General features: G+C 44.8%; 1 protein-coding gene across 1 annotated transcript in view; it reads left to right on the top strand.

Annotated features, from left to right (window-relative positions):
- The first annotated feature begins 1,182 nt into the window (after positions 1 to 1,182).
- Positions 1,183 to 22,507, top strand: part of RB1CC1 (RB1 inducible coiled-coil 1) — a 41,138-nt gene continuing 19,813 nt past the window's right edge. Inside the window, exons 1-8 of the mRNA XM_043879301.1 lie at positions 1,183 to 1,519; positions 11,336 to 11,450; positions 12,372 to 12,492; positions 13,444 to 13,570; positions 13,714 to 13,884; positions 16,680 to 16,882; positions 18,248 to 18,674; positions 21,713 to 21,883. Coding sequence (XP_043735236.1) covers positions 12,422 to 12,492; positions 13,444 to 13,570; positions 13,714 to 13,884; positions 16,680 to 16,882; positions 18,248 to 18,674; positions 21,713 to 21,883 — 1,170 coding nt within the window. The 5' untranslated portion in view covers positions 1,183 to 1,519; positions 11,336 to 11,450; positions 12,372 to 12,421. The remainder of the gene's footprint in view (positions 1,520 to 11,335; positions 11,451 to 12,371; positions 12,493 to 13,443; positions 13,571 to 13,713; positions 13,885 to 16,679; positions 16,883 to 18,247; positions 18,675 to 21,712; positions 21,884 to 22,507) is intronic.

Here is a 22,507-nt window from a genome sequence, read left to right as displayed (position 1 = left end):
CTATTACTATGCTGTGCCTGATAGAATCAGCTCCTTTCTTCAGTTCTTGCCAGCTCACACCTTCCCCCAAGGCATAACAACAATTTAGCCTCTTCAGTTCCCTGCTGTACATCGTTGGCATGGTGTAATAAGACTCCACTTCAAAAAAATAAATAAATATATAAAGTAAAATGATTTGCCTCTGTGGGATCTGTAGGAGTGTTAAAACAAACAAAAAATAGATAAAGTGGTACCCTGTAGGTCCTTCTCAACCTTTCGGATACCGGGTCAGTGAGATGGAAACTGAGAATCCCTAACGCTAACCAGCTGTTTAGTGTTTATCAGTTCCCAACATGACAAATAAAGGTTCGAAGACTGTCTCCCAGTAGCGTGTGTTCGGCTTGGCAGCCCTTGAAAAGGGTGTTAATACCCGTTTTTCCGCAAACACAACTCTAAAGCCCTCTAATGACAGCCCTACCACCCGCAAGCTGTTAACTCATACCAGATATTCCCCGATTTAACAGGAATTCTAAAAGTATCATATATATTATTCCACCTGTAACTTCTGATCACCAGACTTTTAATACTTAAACGCTGCGGCTTCAAGCCATTGCCCGTTGATTGGTCACCTTCACAGAATCAGGAGCTCCCGGGGATTGCTACAGAATTCAGGGTCGAGCTGAAAGGGGTGGTCGTGGCGCTTTCGACCTCTTCCACCCGACCCAGTTTTAGCTCCCTTCTTCCCCGTTCCTGGTCTTAGAGCGTGCCACCCGCACTGCGGGACCCGGCCTGGGACAGCCCTCCCGGCGCCCAGTCCGCTCACAGGCCCTGGTCCGGTCCAAACGAGGTCCCGGACCCTCGGCTGCCCTCCACCTCCGCGCCAGGTCGACCTCTTCCGCCCAGGCTAACGCAGGATTCGGCGGGTAGGCGGGCGCAGGGCCACTCGCTGTAGTGGAGAAGGTCAGGCTCACCTTGGGGCACTCGCGCCCGGACGACGGCCAGCACCGTCCCAGACCGCCCGGCGGAGTCTCCGGGGTCACGGGAGGACTCCCAGGTCACCAACCCCGGCATCCGCAGCAGCAGGTGCCAGGACAGTTGGAACCGGCCCTACCCGGAAGCACGCCGACTTCCGGCAGCCCGCTGACTTCCGGGCCTGCGCGGAGCTGCGCTGAGCGCGCCCGCCCCTCCCCCGCCCGCTTCCCGGCGTGCCCCGCGCAGGAAGGGCCGGAGTCGACAATAACAAACCCGTGGCGGCCGTGCCCGCGGCCCTACCGAGCCCGGCGCTGCCTCGGGTTCCGTCGTCCGGCCCCTCGGCTCTGACCGGCCGCGGCTCGCCCTTCCCCGGCCCCTGACGCAGAGCCGAGGGGCCTGCCCGTCCCCGTGCCCGGAGGTGGCTGCCTCGGCGGCGCCGGCGGTTGTGTCGGTTGGCGGCGCGGATGGGCGGTTGGTAGCCGCCGCCGAGGACGAGGCGGCGGCGGAAGATGGTGCCGGGGGCCGCGGGCCCTGCTGCTGCTGCCGGCGGAGGAGGAGGCGCTGCCCGGTGAGCGCGGCGTCGGGCCCCTCAGGCGCGGGTCCCCGGGCGGGAAGCGGAGGCGGACGGCTGCGCGGGGCCTGTGCGGCCCGGAGTCTTGGGTGCCCCCGACCTCCCAGTGCCCCCCGACCTCCCGGTGCTCCCAGCCGGCGTCGGGAGCGCCGGGGCCCGGGACGCACCCTCGCCGCCGGGCCGGGCCTCGAGGTGTCAGACGGCGAGCAGGCCGGGGCGAGGGTCGCAGACACGGCTATGTCCGGACCCCGGAGCGCGAGGCTCCCCGAGGGCAGCGTCCGGATAAAGTTACTCCCGGGAATGACTCAGCCTCCGCCGGCCCGCGGGTGGGTGCGGGCCGGGGCGTATGTGCGGATTTCACAACTTCCCCGGCCGGAGCCGGGCGTCCCCGCCGGGAGTGGGGGGGGGGGGGGGGTGGGGGGGGTGTGCATCTCCCCGGCTCCCCGCTGGACGCGCCGCGGCGCTGGGGCTTGTTTGGTAACCGAGTCCCCGCACCGGGCTCCTGCCGTGTGGTCACAGCGCGGGGCCTGCGGGCCGGGGCGGGCCGCGGTGCTCGCGGTGGATACGGAGGCTGAGAGACCTTAAGCCGGAGAGGGGAGACCCCACGCGGGCAGCAGGATGCGGGCCGCAGGAGGACCGGCCTGCTTTGCTAGCCGCCGTATTGTACAGTTTCTCGGTTGTCGTGTGTGGGTGGTGCTTGTGTGTGTGTGGTTTCTTCACAGGGTGGGGAGGTTAGCAGCTTAGGAGGGGTACTCAATTTGAGGTAGACAGCCCGCGTGATGAGGAGTCTCGTTGGTGCGTTTCCATGTTTGATACACACAGGGTTCTTCAAGGTCCGGTGTTCCTGTGGGAAGACGCAAGGGGCCGTCGAGGAAGGCGGCTGATTGGATCTGTAAGCAGGCCCTCCTGGGGATCTGAAGATGGTTTTCTCCTTTCTGTTTTTAATGTTGTAACAACAGAATATGGTCTGAATGAACATATTTTCTCAACATTTTAGTGTTTAACATTGTGTCTAAAACCTAGAGTTTTATAAAACCAGGGTGCTTTATATTGATAAACGGTTGTGTTGGTAAATGCCTGTTGATGGAAATCAGATACGAACTCAGACACGGTTTTAAAAAGAGTAATTTAATTTCGTCTGTTTGGAATGCTTTATGTTTGTCACGGTTAGGATTGTGTCTGGCCTGATTCTTGGGTGGAGATGTTGGATGATAGGAGAGGAGGGCCGCATTTTTCTGGCCCTTGCTGAACACACACACTGTCAGAATACAGGGCAGGTTTACTTCCAACAAATGAAACTCATTGAAGGGGCAGAGGGCACAAGACCTTTGTTTTTGGGGGAGGGGGAAAAAAAAAAACAAAAAGCCCCACACTTTTGAACCTAAATTTTTATTATGTAAGCTTGTTCATTTCAGTCAGAAGCCTGAGAGGAGCTCTTATTGGGCCTCTAATTTTGAGACCATCTTTACACTCTCCTGCATTCAGCAAATGTTTGAACACCTGCTTTATGCTTTACTTTGCAGATGTGTGGAACTTTTCAAAAAAAGCAGTGGGTAGTAAAATGTTCTCATCCAGACGGTACTGTTTGGTAACCCCAGTCAACTTTTTGTATTCAGAAAACACTGGCTCAGGCACCTCCAGTGAAAGTCTAGCAGCCCCCTTCCACACTCACTCACTCAGGTGGTTGTTGCTTCCTTACGGAGGCAGACCATGGAGCCGTCTCTGCAGGGCTTACAGGAATGTGTACCATATTGTCTTTGCCCAGTAAGAGAAGGGAGATTGAAGTCCTGTATACAGTCAGTTACTATTTAAGCATTGTCTGAAATCTGAAGGCAAGACCCAAGAGAAGTGAGGAAGCTGACTATTTCTGACCATCTTGGATTAGAAGGAAACTGCAGCAGCTCTGAGGTCCTTGGCATATACAGGGAAAGGAGAGATTACTGAAAGGTGGGCAGACAGGAGTGAGGGGAGAGCAGTAGGAACAGGTGGTTTGCTGGAGGCTCAACAGATACTTAGAGGAGAGTAGCATCCTGTAAACTGCTATGTTTGGAGGCACAGTGGTTTGTTCAGTAAACCTGGTGAATCTGGGAAGCAGTTTAGATTGAGAGTCATTCATTATTTTCATGAAATGTTAAACCCCAGCAAGACCCAGTTTTAACTCTAGCAATGAGCAGTGAACAAGGGGAACTTTATATGTAAGCTTTGTGTGAAGTTGTAGAAAGCGGCAGTGACACTGGTAATTTTAAGGAAGATCAGTTGCAAGTTCACACTGTGTTGAGATGCACTGAAATAGACACAGTGCTGGAGGAGCAGATTGCGGAGTGCTGGGTTGACGATTCCATACTTGCTATGCCTGTCATTACACTGCTGTGGTTCTTCCGTTATTGTGGACCTGAGAAACCTGTAACCTGGGCCTCTTGTTCAGGGCCCTGGGAGGGTGGCCTTTCTCCATCCCTCAGTGAAGCTGCTGTTCTCTTAAGTGGCTCTTTGCAGGCACAGTGCTTGAATACCTCCATACACCCCTTCTTCCAGCTATTTAGTGACTTCCCTGAGGGTTATGGGATGTTCCTCCAATTTTGCTCTCTGTTGAATTCTCCTTTAAAATTTTTTTATTGTAATTATTTTTGGTCCTGCCATGCAGCCTGTGGGGTCTTAGTTCCCTGGAAGACCAGGGATGGAACCCTCGCTCCCTGCAGTGGAAGTGTGGATTCTTAACTACTGGACACCAGGGAAGTCCCTAAATTCTCACTTTATTGGCTTGTAATTGTGCTTAGAGATGAACGTAATTGTGACTGGTTCAGGACTATCTAGGTCATATTTTTCTTTCATATGCTGCACATAATTGGCTAGTAATCATCAGAATACTGAAATATTAGTCAATATTTCCATGACTGTGTTTTTAACCATTATGCTGCAAATTCCAGCTGCTCGCATCCTTTTTTGATACTGCTATGCATTTACATGCTGTGAAAGATTAGAAAATGTTGTAGATACTATTGTGTGAGACGTTAGACTTTAAACAAACAGAATTCACATTTACATTTAAGGACAGTGTCATACGTTGTTTCATCACTAAGTCGTGACTGACTCTTGCAACCCCGTGGACTGTAGCCCACCAGGATCTTCTGTCCATGTTATTCTCCAGGCAAGAATACTGGAGTGGGTAGCCATGCCCTCCTCCAGGAGATCTTGCTGACACAAGGATCAAACCTCGGTCTCCTCCATTAGTAGGCAGATTCTTTAACACTGAGACACATGGGAAGCTCACATTTGCGATTGTTTAAAAACTACCATGTGCAGTCCTGATGTAGCATCTTTTAACAGTTATTCTGAGAATCTATCAAATGACATGCAAATTAAAAAAAAATTTTATTTTTTTTTTAAATTGAAGGATAGTTCCTTTACAGAATTTTGTTTTCTGTCAAATATCAACATGAATCAGCCATAGGACATGAAGATTTTTAAATTACATTAAGGATAAAGTAATAATAATCTCTATCGGGACACAGATTTTAGACTGTTATTTACTAATATAATCAATTCCAATTTATCTTTAAGTCATGTGTTTTCCGCAGCTTTTATGAATGTCAGGACACCACAGTGTGAAATACGTTTATATGTACTGATAAGGAGAGAGTCTCGTGTTATTGCGCTATTCAGCTCAAACAGATTGCGTGTATGCGTGCTGTTACCTCATTTTTGAGAAACTACTTTGTCCATGTATACTTCCTGTATCTGGAGGACGACCCCAAAGGCCCAGCTCTATCCACACTGCCAGGGGTCTCCCTCTCACTCCATTCCTGTCCTGCTGTCCTCCCATCAGGTCTGGTTACAGCACCCTGGACCTTTCTGGAAAGGCTCTCTAGGGAGTGTGAGGAAGATGGCTGACCTACTCTTCTTTCCTTCTTTTTTCTTTTCTTGGCAGAGAAAGAGGAGGATCAGGTGGGAATAAATCTGATCTGGAGAGGTTGAAGCCCAGTTTGCAGTCCCTGGGTGACCTGGACACTCCCATTTGTGGTGAACACCATTAGTTTCACTGATGCAGCACCCGTGGCCCTCAGGTTCAGTTGCCGAATTACAGTTTGCAGAATTGCAAATCAGACAGAAGTTTTCCTACTTATTCTTTCTCTGAAGCTTTTGGTCCACCTTGTCCAGCATTATCCACATTTCATGTGGTCTGCTAGACTTGAGAGCAACTTGAGGGTCTTTGGACTCCTAACACCTGGCATAGAAGTATTGGTTGCTTAGTTATGTCCAACTCTTTGCGACCTCATGGACTTTAACCTGCCAGGCTCCTCTGTCCATGGGATTCTCCAGGTAAGAATACTGGAGTGGGTAGCCGTTCCCTTCTCCAGGGGATCTTCCCAACCAGGGATCAAACCTGAGTCTCCTGCCTTGCACGCAGATTCTTTTTTACCATCTGAGCCAGAATCTGGCTTTGTTGGGTGTTCAGTAAACACAGGGTGAATAATGACCAGCTGTGTGCCATTTGGGAGGTCAGTTATTGTCTGGGGCTTTCCCTTTGTCTCCCCGTGTAAGGAAGCTGTTTCTGAGTTTTGAATGGATCAGACAGGTTGACAGTAAGCTAGAGTGACAGACCTGATTGTTGTGGTGGTATTGCCTCAAAGAAGAAATTGCAGATATCCAGTGATAAATGACGGACACTTGCGCGAATATGGGAGATGCTTTCTTGTTTTTACAAGCATGAAAGTACAATTGTAACACCTGTATCTCTGGGAATAAATGCATTGGAATCAGTGTTTTTAAAAATACCCCCTCATTTATAGCTTACTGTATCCCAGAAGGACCCAGGAGGAACAGATGTCCTTTCACGATGTGAGATTGTTCTCCCCACATGAGATATTTCATAGGACTTGACAGCTTGAGAGAGTTCTGTAAGTTCAGAGTCAGAGAGGGAAGACTAAGGGCCGTCTGTGACCAGGGGTGACTTCCAGAAGGGCTGATGGACCCAGAAGGGCTTTCTGACCACACTTGAATGAGTAACTTTCAAATGAGCAGAAATGGCAAGTATGGGAAGACTGTGTAAAGTGAGAGGATGGGTTTCATGTAGGGAAATAGCTGGAGATACTTTTGGAAAGGCAAATGGGTTGATTATGAAGTTCTAAAATGTTGGTAAAGTTATGGCTGTCACCATTTTTGGAGTTGTTATTATATTCCTTGCACCGTGCAGTAATCTGAGATGCATTATTGCTATCCCTCTCTGCAGAGGTGGTATTTCAGTTCTTGATGTGCAGAGGTCATCTGAGTCTCCGTGGGAGAGTCGGCATTCAAGTACAGGTGACTCGCCATTTCAGTGGTCATCTAGCCTTAGGCCAGAGTTGGTGGGTTCTCTTTAAAGGGGTGGGCAGATGATGGAGTCCAAGGAGACTGTGTATGGAGTGGGTCCTGTCCTGAGGTCAGTGGGGCAGTGGCTGTGAAGAAACAGATGATAGGTTTGTGACCTGCGGTGGCCACAGCCAAGCTCCAGGGGGCGGAGCATCTGGCCTACGTGCTTGTAAGTGGTGGGCGAGTTCAGGAAGGGCTCGAGCAGAAGAGAGTTTCCAGGCTCTAAAATAAGGATTATGTCATTGGAAAATCAGGGGTTGGATTATATAGGAAAAAAGGGATAGGATGCAGACAGAAATAACTGACGTCTTGGGTAGCAACAGAGTGATAGTTTTGTTCACAGAGGAAGTTAGGGAACAGTTTTAAAGGGAAAGCACTGAAGTGAAGTATAGACCTGCTGAGTTTGAGAGACAGTGTGGTTTCTGGTTGGAGATCCTTGCAATGGCTGAGCACCAGTCCTGAGCTGAGGGCAGAGGTCTGGGAGGGTTCATAACCCTCAGTGGTGGTTGTCTTGCCTTCTCTGCATGTATACATTCTCTGTGTTCTCACAGCCCTATGACTTGGGAAGTCTCCTGCTTTGTTGTATCAGAATAATTTAGGTTAGTTGAGGTCCATCAGAGTCACACAGTCAGTAGTAGGAACAGGACTTGAATATAGGTCTTCTGACGCAGGATCCACGTTCTTTTCACAGTGCTCTTCTACCTCGTATGTGCATATCTAGGGAAGTGTGTGGAGTGAGGGGGTAGTTCTCCCTGGGAGCCCGATGGAGGCCAGCCTAGGACCAGCAGGTGAGGAGCCTTGTCCCTTAGCTGGACCAGCTTGAGATGGTGGGTTTTCAGGTCCTTTATTTCTTTGTAACTGTTTGATGTTCTTTTTTTCTTTTTCAAAAATGGAAACAAGTATTTTTAACCCCCAATTGTGATTTTTAAAGAGACCAAAGTCCAGCATCCAGAGATAGCCTTTTAAAAAAATTGATGTTAAATTGTTCCAGACTTCTTAATGCTTGTGTCTACACATACATCCCTCAGTATTAGTTGATAAACTAAAACCCACAAACAGAATCACATGGTACATTCTGTAACTGAATGATAAATATGTCACTTATCTATAGGTATGGATTTAATGAACATTTTAAACACATTTGAAACACAATAAAACATGGGTGGGCTGCACATCCCCACCAGGAGGAGGCAAGACTGTCCCTCCTGACCCCGAAGAGGACCCCCAGAGCTCTGCACCTGGAGCGCTCTGGACTCCCTGCCATGCAAATCTTCCTTTGCTTTTACCGTTAATGTGTATCCTTTCACTATGATAAAACGGTAATCCAAAGTATAGCACTTTCTGAACTCTGTGAGCCTAGGGGACGCCTGAACTTGTAGTCTGCTGGTCTGAAGTGAGGGTGGTCCCGGGCACCACCGGACTTGTGGCTGGGATCCCAGGGGAGAGTGGTCTTGTGGAGCCTGGTCCATCTAAGTCCGGGTTTGACTGAAACCACTGCACACCCATATGTGGAGTGCATTTTGGGTGTCAGTGTTGCTGTTTATGAAGTATTTGTAATAGTGTGGAAAGACAGTTACTTGTGAAGGACAAGTAATTGATGAGTCAAGATATACTGGATGATGCTCTAGTATGAAATCCTCATGTAGAGTTTTTGTGATTGTTCAGTTTTTCTCTCACACCACAAGCCTCCAGGGCGGGCAGGGGTCTGCACTGACATTACTCACCCTGACTGGCTCTGCCACTTGGGAACTCCTGACAGTCAGCTATCCATCACTTCAGTCTGCTGGCTTCCTGCCCTTCGTTCATTAAGGATTTGGTTCTGATCTGCAGTGGGACAGGAACACGTCTCTCAGTGTTAGCGTAGAGCCGCTGGCGTGCATTTGGGGAGTAACTGCCTGTTCTGTGATCAGTAGTGGGGTGAGTGTAGGTGATCTTACTTATCCTTGGTGGAGATGACAACGTTGAAAACCTTAGGGATTTTCCTTAGGGAACTAGCTGAAGAATCCTGTGGTCAGTGTCAATTATGTGACTTCTCCACAGTCTTCACAGGCATATAGGATAATTCTTTGCTGTTAAGTCGCTTCAGTCGTGTCCGATTCTGTGCGACCCCTTAGACGGCAGCCCACCAGGCTCTGCCGTCCGTGGGATTCTCCAGGCAAGAACACGGGAGTGGGCTGCCATTTCCTTCTCCAGTGCATGAAAATGAAAAGTGAAAGTGAAGTTGCTCAGTCGTGTCCGACTCTTCGCGACCCCATGGACTGCAGCCCACCAGGCTTCTCTGCCCATGGGATTTTCCAGGCAAGAAAGAGTACTGGAGTGGGTTGCCATTGCCTTCTCCGAATTCTTTGCTAGTGTGGGATTATTCATTCATTTTATTGAGAAAGTATTTTAGAGCTGGTTTCCAGGAGTGCAGGATGCTTGCTTTAAAGAAGCTTGTTATTCAAGAGAGGTGAGAACAGTGTGGAGAAACATCCCAGTATCTGCAGCAGAGTAGCGCAGTGGATATGAAGTCAGCACAGCGAATGGCAGGATTGTGTGATTAACTCCATGAAAGAAAATGTGTGTGTGTGTACTGGGGTGGGGGGGTTTGCAGTTGATCATGGTGGGTGATGATCACAGTGGGCAGAGGAACGAGGGTCCAGGCTGGGGAAGAGCCTCAGAGACTTGAAGTAGCTCATTTTGTTCAGAGTTAAGCAGTGTGGCATTTGGGAGTGAAACCTGGGGAGGGGAGGAGAGGAAGACGCCATACAGTGTCTGCCGTTTTACTGGACTGTCTGGGCTTGGATCCTGTGATATTACTGAAGCCCTGATTTCTTAGTTTCCTTATCTGTGAGCTGAGGATGATGATAGTATCCCTCTTAAAGGATTCTGTGTGTGTGTGAGTATTAGTTGCTCAATCATGTCTGACTCTTTGCATTCCCATGGACTGTAGCCCACCAGGTTCCACTGTCCATGGGGTTCTCCAAAAAGAGCAGTTTGTCATACCCTGTCTCCAGGGTAATCTTCCTGACCCAGGGATCGAACCTGGGTCTCCTGCATTAGCAGGCAGATACTTTACCATCTGAGCTGCCAGGGAAGCTCAGCTTAAAGGTTTCTTGTGAGGATCAAATGAAATATTTCATTTAGTTTATTAGAACAGTGACCTAGTGCACAGTAAATAAACACTTATGAATGGTGGCTGCTGCCATGAAGGTCATCCTGATGGTGGTTGGTGTTGAGGAGCGGAACCACATTACACACACAACCACCCCCGCCCCGCCCCCCGCCCCCCCCCCCCCCCCCCCGTCCTCCCTGAGGACAGTGGGAGGGTGCTGAGGGAGGTGAGGAGTTGAGGATGCAGGGAATAGATTGAGAGACTTTTATGGAAGTCAGAGACAAGTGAGGGCTTCATGAACACAGGAGCCTCAGGAGTCAAAGTCGGTGGTCAGTAGACAATAAGACTACTACTAACTGGATTGTTACTGCTGTTTACCTACCTATGAGGAAGACAGGATGGTCTGTAAGACAGCACGTGAGAGATGGGGTTTGTTGGTTCCATCAGTAAAGAGAGGTTTTAGGTGACAGAGCTGTTGGGGGTGGGGTTGTATAGCGAACTCGGGTCTAGGGAGGCGTGCAGCCGGGTTTGGTCATCAGCAGTGGTGCCACGGGAGGTGGTGGGGTCCCAGCCAGACACTGGGGAGGAGGAGCAGCCGCCCAGCAAGGGCACTTCCTGTCTGCTCAGTGGTGTGATGGTTTCTATCACTGTGTTCCTGCGATGCCCCTGTGATATTGGTACTGTATGTGAGAAGTACCACAGTCCTAGCTGTTGGAAACACACAGACATATTATTATTCCACATTTGCTGGGTGCTCTGTTTCAGGAGACTCGGTGATGGTCTCTGGCAGGGGTGGGGTCTTGTCTGATGTTCAGTAGGAATTGTCATGCTTGTCAAGAACCAGCTCCTTGCAGGTTCCTGAACAGAGGCTTCTTGCTGGCTCTGGCTTCCGTTTTTTGCCACGTGGGCCTCTCCATATGACAGCGTGTTCTGTGAAGCTGGCGGGTGGGAGCGGTCAGCTGGCAAGGTGGAGGTTATGTTGAGGAGGTGCTGTCGTGTAAATGACCTCCTGTTACCTTGGCCGAGTTTCAGTGGTTCCAACAGATCCCAGGCCCTGCCCATGTTCAAGGGGCTGGCTTTGAGGCTTGGGGCTATGGTACCCTTATTCCTCTTTTACAGAAGAAACTGTAAGTATTAAATATACAAGTAATGGGGATCATTGTGTGTTAAAGACAGAAGGGACTGTAGGCTTCGACAGTGTTGGGGAGCTCTCTGGGGACTTTGTCTGATGTCTTCTAATGGGATGGTGTAGGTTAAGGTCATGTGCTTGTGGTTCAGTGAAGAAGAGTAGAGATCACTCTTTCAGAAGAGCATGCTGTTGTTATTGTTGAATTATTTCTCTGTATAATAATCCAGAAATTTTTCTTTTCTAGTTCACTGAGTTTAACCAGTAATGCCATTCAGTTGCCAATATCAAGCAAAGCAGACATAAGCCACTTGTAATCTGCTTCTTAACAACAGTGGTAGTCCTTTTAACAGTGCCTGCCGGTGAGTCACAGTTCCTGCCTTTATAATGGAGTTTTGATCTAATGCATTTAAAATAATGATTTTGGAAACATTAATTTTAAAGCCTTGCTTCCTTTCCCCTTCTTCCCTCATAATTCTACTCTAAGCTCATGTGGAAAGAGCATAAAGAAAGATAGCTACTAGTTTCTGAAAATTTAGTTTTTTGTCATCTTTCATTACTTACATTGATCTTGGGGATTTTTACCTCTAGTTGTTAAAAAATAAAATACTATCTCTTGACATCTGCCCCTTTATTCATAGATGAGGAAGCTTTATTTATATGTAGGGTTTTGACTTGGATAACTGGGTAGTGGCAGAGTTGGTTTAAATATTCAGATATCCTATGCACTTTCTGCTGTTCCACAAAGTGATGAGCTCTTAGGGCCAGTGTTTCTTGTGTGGAGTGTTTCTTAGCTCAGCACAGAGATGGAACTTGGATTAATCAAGTCTGTCCCTCCTGTTGCAAGTGGTGGCTCTTATTTGCTGTTAGTAAGTTTAACCTTAAAGCTATTTTTTGTTGTTGTTCCAAGGAAGAAGTGGGGAGAACTTTTGGAGTTAGAAAAATGTTTGACCACATTTTAAATTTTTATTCTTAATGTTGTGTGGTACATGAGAACAGTGTGAAATATACATCTAATGTTGTAACTCCTGGCCTCTTTCTTCCTGAAATCAATTATTTTTTTTTCATGATAGAAGTTATGCCTCTCATTAGCCTCATTACTGTTCATTATTATTTTTTAAGCACCAGGTTTACTGAATTGTCCAGTTAGCCATGTTAGACATCAAATCCTATTTTCTTTTTTTGTTGCTTGTGTATTATAACTGTGCTCTGTCTTACGGGAACATAACCGCATTTATGCATGTGTTTGTAAATTGACCAGTTCTCTTGTCTGTTTCTTTCAGTAACCGTATCAGAGTGTGAGGTGTAAGCTTACAGAATCCAGGAAACCATCATGAAGTTGTATGTATTTCTGGTGAACACTGGAACCACCCTGACATTTGACACTGAACTTACAGTGCAAACGTGAGCTGTGTTTTCCTTGATTCTCATCAGTTCTTCATTTTGTACATGTAGAAAGTTAAAGATTTGATTTTGAAGATACTGTTCCTTTGTTAAATAAGAGTGGCAACATGGAAAGTCTTAAATCTTTTGTCCTCATTGTTTACATGTACAATTGTCATCTTTCTCTAAAATGTTAACATTAAATTTGTTAAGTTGTGCTTTGTTGTTTGTGTGACTATATTTTCACAGTAAACAAATTGATTTCAAACCAAAACAGTCTAATAGAAGTAAGTTTTCATAGCTGATTGTTTTCCTGAATTTCACAGTGCACTGCTGAGGGGATTGTTGCTAGCTGTATAAACCAGCATATACCAGTCCTATGGTTTTTCATCATTGTTTTTATTATTTTACATGAATAAAGCCAGTAGTGTTTGTTTTGTTAATGATAGAGTAAAATTTGGGATAAACCTTATCTTTTTTAATGGATGAAATTACTTTTTGAAAGTAAATTTGAAAGTCAAATATGATTTGACTTGTAATTGAATGGTTTTTTGAAAGATGAGAAAAAGGGAGCAATTTTCATGTGGTATCCACTTAACGTGTTTTATGTAATGGGATGTCTGTTGAACTCTCCACATCACATGAGGATTTTAACAAACGCTAATATAAGCAGCGTTGCTAGTTATGTAGAGATCACAGAATAAATATTTCTGCTGGCTGCACTTCGTGGGCTCAGCGTTAGATGTGGCACATGGGTGGTTTACTGACCTTGTAGTTGTTTATGATTGGCTTGTTGATTGTGGAATCCAGTTGCAGAAACAATAAGCTTATATATCTTACTACGGTTTGGGGGGAAACTTTTTGATTGAAGTTCATTTGTCAGATATTTTTACACAGAGTGACTTTGATAAAGAGAAAGGCCGTCCTCAGGCAAATGTAAATAACGGATTTTGCCCCCCTCCCTCTCTGAAGTGTGGCTGACCTGAAGCATGCAATCCACAGCAAGTACAAGATCGCCATCCAGCACCAGGTGCTGGTGGTCAACGGGGGCGAGTGCATGGCTGCCGACCGCAGGGTGTGCACCTACAGCGCCGGGACGGTAGGTGCCCGACCTCGACGCGGGCGGGCTCCAGCTTTCCAGCGGCTGGGAGCTGGGGTCTGACTCCCACAGAGGGCAGTGGGCATATTCTGTGTCTGTATCAGTTTATTTCAGTTCTTTGTTTTTGTTTTTTACTTCTCTAGGACACAAATCCAATTTTTCTTTTTAACAAGGAAATGATCTTGTCTGAGCGTCTACCTGCTATTCCTAAAACTACCTTTTCAACAGAAAATGACATGGAGATAAAAGTCGAAGAGTCCCTTATGATGCCTGCCGTTTTTCACACTGTTGCTTCAAGGACACAGCTTGCAGTGGTAATTGTAATATTATTTACATTTCAGTTCAGTTCAGTTGCTCAGTTGTGTCCAACTCTTTGCGACCCCATGAATCGCAGCACTCCGGGCCTCCCTGTTCATCACCAGCTCCCGGAGTTTACTCAAACTCATGTCCGTCGAGTCGGTGATATCATCCATCCATCTCATCCTCTGTCGTCCCCTTCTCCTCCTGCCCCCGATCCCTCCCAGCATCAGGGTCTTTTCCAATGAGTCAAGTCTTCGCATGAGGTGGCCAAAATATTGGAGTTTCAGCTTCAGCATCAGTCCTTCCAGTGAACAGCCAGGACTGACCTCCTTTAGGATGGACTGGTTGGATCTCCTTGCAGTCCAGGGGACTCTCAAGAGTCTTCTCCAACACCACAGTTCAAAAGCATCAATTCTTCAGCGCTCAGCTTTCCTCACAGTCCAACTCTCACATCCATATATGACCACTGGAAAAACCATAGCTTTGACTAGATGGACCTTTGTTGGCAAAGTAATGTCTCTGCTTTTTAATATACAGTTTAAAATTTAAAACTGGTGTATTTAACAAAATAATGATTGGTAATGTTTTTGTGGACAATTAGGCAACAGCAAATGATCTAAAAAACTGATTACTTCTAAAAGCATTCAAATCTAAATAGCATAGCAGTCTAAATTATAGAAGCATGCCCAAAACATGAAAAATAGCAAACTTTTTGAAAAGATAATTTTGTGATGCCTCTGTCTGGTTTATAATTTCAGGTACACACTGTTAGTCATTCTACAGTTACAGGACCTTAGCGCAGAACAACTATCTGAAACATTTGTTTACCATCTTTCCTTGAGGATGATATGCAGATGATAACTTTAGAACATTGCTTGAATTGTGTTCAGGTAGACAGACACAGGCAGAGAGCTTAAGGAGTGTGGTTCTTTCTTGTATCCATGGTCAGGTCCTAGAGGAGAACCCAGTTTCTTCCTGATACATACTCGTATTGCTGCTTGCAAACCCTATGGGTTGTTTCCCAGTCATTTGGTTTCGTTTTTGTTTATTTGTGTTTGTTTTTGACTTGCTAGTACTTTGCTGTAATACTAGCTGTAAGCTATCAGCAGGGGGACACATGTTGCTTTCAGACATAAAAAATGTCTTAGAATCAACCAATAAGTATTTACCTTTTATGAAGATAAACTAGTAAAATAATAAACTATTACTAAGTATGAATACTTGCTTTCTGAAATATATTTCTTAGCAATCTGTTTTAATGCAGTACATGCATTTGTGAAACTGACTCATTCTTCGCATAAGATGCAACGTAAAAAAGAGAACCTCATCTCTCATCTTTCTGAAATATGTTTAATAAACATTAAAGGGTCTGGAAATGGTTTTTAGAAGGCAGCATTATTTTTAAAGGCCAATCTGTCAACTGAATTTATATACTAAAGTTCTTTAGATATGTTTTCTGTTTTTATTGGTCTACAAATAAACTAATAAAGATAGGTTATACAGTTGCATGCCATTTAAAAACATCCATTTTAGGTGATATGATAAATATGTATATTTGGTAAATTTGAGAGAATATAATAAAAATACATCAGAAAGAATTGTAAGGTTGATTGGAGTATGTGATAAAAATATATAAACATTATTCATATTTCTCTTATTGGTTCTCCTTTAGAATAGAAATGGGAAATATATTGCATTCTCAATAGCACCATCAACAAAAGCTTATTCAGTTCTAGAACATAAAACATTATAAACAAATGGAAAGATATTCTTAATGTTCTTGATCATATTCTAATCACAGTGTTCACTAGCTTAATTAGTTAATTGCTGTGATGAAGCATTTTTGCTTTTGGGGAATGAGGGGAGTTTGCAGGGTTTTATTTGTTTTGCTCGGAAAGATCACTGTCCAGGTGTAGGTAAGAAAATAAGGAGAAAGAAGAATGGGAAATGTAGAGAAGAAGGTACCTCAGGTTGTAGCATTCCCCCAAAAGCTGCTGTACGTAACCAAGACTGTGACCTGCGGCTCAGACTGTCCACCGCATCAGCAATTAGAGACTTGTGTTTTGGGCCATTCCGCGGGGTTTGTGGGATCTTAGTTGGCCCACCCAGGGATGGAACCTGGGCTCCCAACAGTGAGAGCCTGTATTCCTCACCCCTGGACTGCCAGGCTCTGTATTCTAACCATCCAGAGTGCAGTCTCCAGAGTCACATTTCCCAGTTACTTGTGTGACCTTGGACTTTTGTCTTTACTATTAGTAAAATTAATAATAGAGTATTGTTTATTAACATAAATATTTGAAAATGCACGTATCACAATTGGATATTCACTATCATTGTATTTTCACAAAGTGTTCACAAAAAAGAACACAGATTTTAAAATATGGCATCAGCCATGGCCCTCCTGTGTATTCCCTTGCGTTCAGTCCCCATTATTCTCTTCCGTGAAGTTGATCAGTGACTCCTTTTGTGACTGACCTGAGTCAGTGCAATGTTCCTGAGACTCAGTTGTGTAGTTGCAGGTTTGTATTCACTGCCATGTAGTATTCCCTTGTATAAATTCACAGTTATACTTTTGATGGTTATTGTTGCCTGACTCTGCGCAGACCTCCAGCCCTGTATCCTCCCCTAGGTGTGAGTTCCTCCTTGTTACCATGGCAGCAGGCAGGAGCCAAAACTTAGAACAGTCCTGAACAGTGCTTCCTTTGACATGAGTTCAGAGCACATTCATGCATGCACTTAAGTACACATGTGCAGACGTGTACATAGGCATTACCTTCTCTTACCATTTTTTTCTTCTTTTCCAACATAGGAAATGTATGAAGTTGCCAAGAAACTCTGCTCTTTCTGTGAAGGTCTGGTCCATGATGAACATCTTCAGCACCAAGGCTGGGCTGCAATCATGGCCAATCTGGAAGATTGCTCAAATTCCTACCAAAAGCTGCTTTTCAAATTTGAAAGTATTTATTCAAATTATCTGCAATCCGTAGAAGACATCAAATTAAAACTTACTCAGTATGTTTGCCATTAAAATGGATAATAAGATGTTTGTTTAAAATATCTTTGCAGTTTATCAGTACTTTTAGTAATGGTCACTTCATTTCTAGTAGGCCACATGTTTATTATAATTGAGGTTTATTTTTTTGAGACTTTTATAATGACTTTTATGGAGTATAAAATTTGTAAAACTATGGTTAGTTTTATCCTCCACATATTATATGGATTTACCACATTTTGTTTTCTTGTATTTTCTTTATGTAAAAGACTCTATACTTTGAAATTATTTAGAAACCCAAGAATCTTTGTTTCTTGCCTTGCTACCAATAAAGTGAGGCAAAATGCAAATGAAAAGTGTTCAAATGCTAGTCAAAGAAAATTTTTTCTTTTTAAATATTGCCATATAATGTAGGCTTGCTAAGATGGAAAAGAGCCATTGTGTTCTAGTTCTCATTTAGATTCTTTTTTTTTGGTTCTTTGCATGTAAGCCTCTGATACCCATTGGTTCTTTTTTAAAAGGGCTATAATGGATGTAAAAAATACGGCAATAATTCCACACAAATGTAGCCCTTTGTTGTGTGTGTACATGTATGCTTTCAGTGTCTTGTATTCATTTTTTGTTCGGTTTTTCTTAAATTTTTTATTAGAGTTGGAGAGAAGTAGCATGTTCTTTTTTGAAGTCAAGTGGGCCTTATTAATTCAGGTTGTGGTATGAATATTTAGAACATTTTGGTCTTGAGATGACAGTGGGACACATCTTGGAAAGGAAGAGAGTGATTAAGACTGGAAAGAGCTTTTAAAAGTTTCTGTAATAACCTTTTCAAGTAACTGTTCAGGGGTGCGAGGCAGGGGCTAGTCATCTCACATGTTAATGTAGGAGCACGAATGATTTTATATATATTTTTATAGCAGTTAAATCGTCAAGATTTCATCTTTGCTTTATGTTTTTTGACAACATGTATCTATCTGCGAGTCTGTCTACTTTCAAGGTGTGATAACCCCAAGAGTTAACCTTAATCTCTAATAAAACTGTTAATTTTATCCTCTGCTTTCATTATATCTCAAATGTTTGATTAGCTTAGAGACAAAACATTAAACTTTAAGGGGACTGCTATAGTAAATCTTTTTTATAAGTTTGACTTTTAAAAACTGAGTGTCCGTATGCATGGTGTGGCCTTGGTACCTTTGCTTTAGAGGGTCTCAGTGTGTAAAGGTACTCTCCTCCCTGCTTTCTTTAATGGACACCTAGTGGACTGCTCAGATGCATGTAGTCTAAGAGAGAGGGGGTGAGAATTCTGTGCAGTGATAACCTCTTCCTTTCAAAATGCTAACCTCTAACTTGAACAGTCCCATGATTTACTGACAGGTCTTTTGTACTTTAAGTTTAGGAACTGCGGTTTCAGTCATGGCCAAGATTCCACTGTTGGAGTGCCTCACCAGACACAGTTACAGGGAATGTCTGGGGAGAGTGGATTCCTTGCCTGAACGCGAAGGCTCAGAAAAGGCTGAGACGAAGACCTCCACTGAACTGGTGCTCTCTCCTGATACACCTGCAGCAACGAGCAAACCCTCTTTAACCTCATTTCACTCGTCTGTGGAGCATGTAGCCCCAGACACCGCAGATGCTGAAAGTGGAAAAGATGTGAGGGAGCCTTGTCCAAGCCCTGCCCAGCAGGACGCAGCTGCAGTAGAGGCTAAAGAGGGGGACCTGCCTTTCTTTAATGTTTCTCTGTTGGACTGGATCAACGTGCAGGACAGGCCTAATGACGTCGAGTCCTTGGTCAGGAAGTGCTTTGATTCCATGAGCAGGGTGAGGAGTCAGTCTTAGTCTGATCTCTTGTGTCACTGTGTTGTTTTCGCCACTTGAAGTTACATCGCCTACACTAAGTATTTCCTGTACAGTAATGGGAGAAAGGGTGCCTTGAGCCTTGGAGTGAAACTTCATAACCACGTGTAGGACTTTGGACAAACCAAATCATTTAATGGATAATGTTAATACTTATGAAACTGACAGCAAATTTGGAAAGATTACTAGAGGTAATGTAGGTAAAATCTCTATGCAGGGCCGAGCCTTGAAGTGTCCACTCCAGTGGTGGTGGTGGTGCTACTTAGAATTTTTTTCTTCATGGTCCTGTAGTATCACTTGGACTTTTTAATATCTCCTGTAATTTGTCTCTGCAGCTATGCTGAGATATAATTTTGCTTATATCTTTAACAGTTAAATTGTTTTACACCGAAAATGATTTACATTCAGTGAAATACACAAGTCTTGAGTGGTTAGGAACCAGCTTCCAAAGGAGGACAACACTGTTCTACCTCCCAGAAAACCCCGTGGGCCTCTTTCTAATCGGGCTCCCACCCCACCCTGGCAACTGGCCTCTGATGTTTAAAAGAAGTAATTTTAGATTCACCTGAGATATTTTAAAAGTCAGAACTTAGACATTGTTGTTTTACTTGTATTTTGTAATCATAGTGACTTGTGCTTAGGGTTATATTCTCCCCAAGTACACTTATAAAAGCTTTTAAACTTGGGGAGTAAATCTGGAGTAAAGCTCTTCAGACCTGTTCAGTAAGTGGTAGAAAATCTTGGCTGCCTGAGAGGAAGTTGGTGGGGCACGTGTGTCAGTGGGGCGGACCAGATGAAACAGTGCATGAAGGTGAACTTCTCAGTCGGACAGAGGCTTGGTCTGTGGCTGGCTGTTGGGAGAAAGGCCACACAGGTCTGGGTCCCTGGAAACAGCAACATTCTGTTCTTGCTGAAGGCGGAGTGCAGTCTGAGTCGTCATTCTCTCAGTACCCGCGTCCTTGATGATGTCCTGTGGGCGTGGCTTTCATTTTGGCCGTTTATTATTTGTTGTCAAAGAAAGCTTCAGTTAAGATGTTTGCCAGGGTAGAGAAGTGTGGAATATATTATGCAAAGATTACTGCCAGAAATGAATGAAAGCTAGTGTTCTATTCAAACTATTGACATTTTAGTAGCCTGAAAATTCCATTTGTGTTTGTGGAAAATCAGTCATGTGCTTGTGATAGAATGATTGAAGTGTCATTTTTTATAGTTCTACATCAGTCTGAGAACAGGCCTCTAGGCCATGGGAGCCTCTTTTTAAAGGGCTTACAGGTGGCTGTGTGTTTGCATGTCTGAATGAAATCTAGCAAAGCCTCAAGTTTTATTCACTTTATATGACAAGGGAGAAGAAACAGTAATCCTTGTCTGGCTTGATGAAAATTCACATTCATTTACACCTACAGAATTGAACGAGTCTTAAGACACTCTTCCATATTCGTCTGTATACTTGTGTTGTTCTCTCAGTGAGTTATGAAATACAGGAACATTGTAACCAGCAGTATATGGTCTGGAGTTTTTTTCTTCCTTAAGCACTGCTGTTTTATGTGTCGTAATTTTGCCCAAGATGAAATCTGTTTTAGTCATCTTCTATAGCCTTTTGTCACCCTAATAATTTATAGTTAGTCAGTACTTTGGGTATGTGTGCACTGGACTCACCATGAAAACAGAAAATGTTCACATATGCACACAGTTAGCTGTCGTACAAGGCAGATGCCTCCCGTGTTAAATAAGGGCTGTTGACATCTTCATGATCTTAGAAGTGCAGCTGCTTATGACTACACTGAATTCTAGGTAGCTGTAGAATAGTTCATTTTTAATTGCTTCCATGTGTTGTCAGCGTGCTGAACACTATACCAAAAATAAATAATTTATGGTCCCTTAGCCGGTGGTGTTCAGGGAAGATGTGTTTGACTGGACTGCTCACAGTGAGCAGAGGTGGGCTTCAGTAGCTCGTTGGGCAGTCAGCATGAACAGAGACCTAGCTGGAGAAACTCAGGATTCATTCATCTGCAGTTCTGTTTCTCTGGGCAGAAGTAAGCCATTTAGGAATTTGAGCAGAGGACAACTCTTAATGAGTCAGTGATCGTGGCTGATGTCCACGTGGAGATGCTAGCAGACAGGCAGAAACATGGATTGGACACTGGTGGGAAGATAAAGGGTTGAAAAAGGTTGAGAGTTACCTTATTCTGGTTACAGTCACTGCTGAAACCCTGTGAGAAGTAGTAGAAATGGGTCACCGCACAGAACCCTCCAGGATCGCCTGTTTATGGAGGAGGCGGAAGAGGAGCAGGGTCCAGCGGAGGTGACACTGAAACCGGAGGAGGTGGTCTCCGGTGGGCCACACGTACCCTGAGAGCAGCCAGTGTAGGGCCGTCTGCATGGAAAACACCAGTGTGCAGTGTTCTTCTGAGCGGAGAGGAGCAGGTGGAGAGAAATGTTTGGGTTCCTGAATTACATAAATTCCTGGAAACTAGGAGGATTAAAGTCCAGCAACAGGAGAGATTACACAGCAAGAAAGTGTAGAGATGAAACAAGATTTCTGGAGGAGTGCAAACTGAAAATAAAGATACTGTCAAGGGGGGGGAGGTTTGAAGATGTTGATATGTTTTAGGGGGGAGGTTGAATTGATTAGACAGGTAATGACCAAAGAATATGTTTTTGTTACTAATTTTGCTCTACTTCATAAGACCTTGAAAATAGAATTTTCGGTGGGGCTGTTGAGAATTGAATGAATTGTGGCTTGAGTTGAAAGGTGTATGCCTGGCACTTGATTGCTTCTTAAGTATCCCAATATAATCAGTAAAAATTGTGTTTTTGTAATACTGTAATTACCCTGTTCTTGACCTTATAGAAATATAACCTCGATTTCTCATGTTTCCACTTTTCTATAATCTTTACTATCACTTTTTTTTTTTTTTTAAAGATGTGTATCAAAATAGTGTGAAATGTATTTTAAGCTCTTGGCTGAAAATTTCATTCATACATATTTCCATGTCACTCAGCTTGATCCCCGGATCATTCGACCCTTTATGGCAGAATGCCGTCAGACTATTGCCAATCTCGATAATCAGAACATGAAAGCCATCAAGGGCCTGGAGGACAGGCTGTACGCCCTGGACCAGATGATTGCCAGCTGCGGCCGACTGGTCAACGAGCAGAAAGAACTCGCTCAGGTGCTTACTGCAGACCTCTCTCAGGAAAGGGGATTTGTGGTTTCTAGACTAGTCTTTTATATACACTGTTTGTTTGCTGTGCCCTGTGTTTCCACATCACCCGTGAGTACTGTTAATGGTGGTATTACTGGTTCTGGTAGAACAGGAGGCGGCCGGTTCCTCACGTTCAGAGGTTTGAGCTGAGGCTGCACTGGGCGTTAGGGAGCCCTGCACACGCCGACGGCCCCTGTCCGTGATTCCTGAGCACCTCCTGCTCCCGCTTCAGGAAAATGGGGAGCCTTAGGAGATCTAGTTCAATGCCATGTTCCAAGAAATCAGGTAAAGAATCCGCCTGCAATGTGGGAGACTGATCCCTGCATTGGGAAGATCCCCTGGAGAAGGGAAAGGCTATCTACTCCAGTACTCTGGCCTGGAGATTTCCATGGACTGTATAGTCCCTGGGGTCGCAGAGTCAGACATGACTAAGCTACTTTCACTTCCAGGAACTCTGATACCAGATTAGATTTATAACCATGAGAAGGTGGTGGGATTGTGGAGAGGGACTGACCTGGAAGTTTTCCCCATGTGGTGACGTTCTGTAATTTTTAACCATGATTGAAATATTTATAATGTTTTTATAGTTTA

This window comes from Cervus elaphus, chromosome 21, assembly GCF_910594005.1.
Source record: "Cervus elaphus chromosome 21, mCerEla1.1, whole genome shotgun sequence".
Classification (NCBI taxonomy): Eukaryota; Metazoa; Chordata; class Mammalia; order Artiodactyla; family Cervidae; genus Cervus; species Cervus elaphus.
This window is presented reverse-complemented; position numbering and strand designations above follow the sequence as displayed.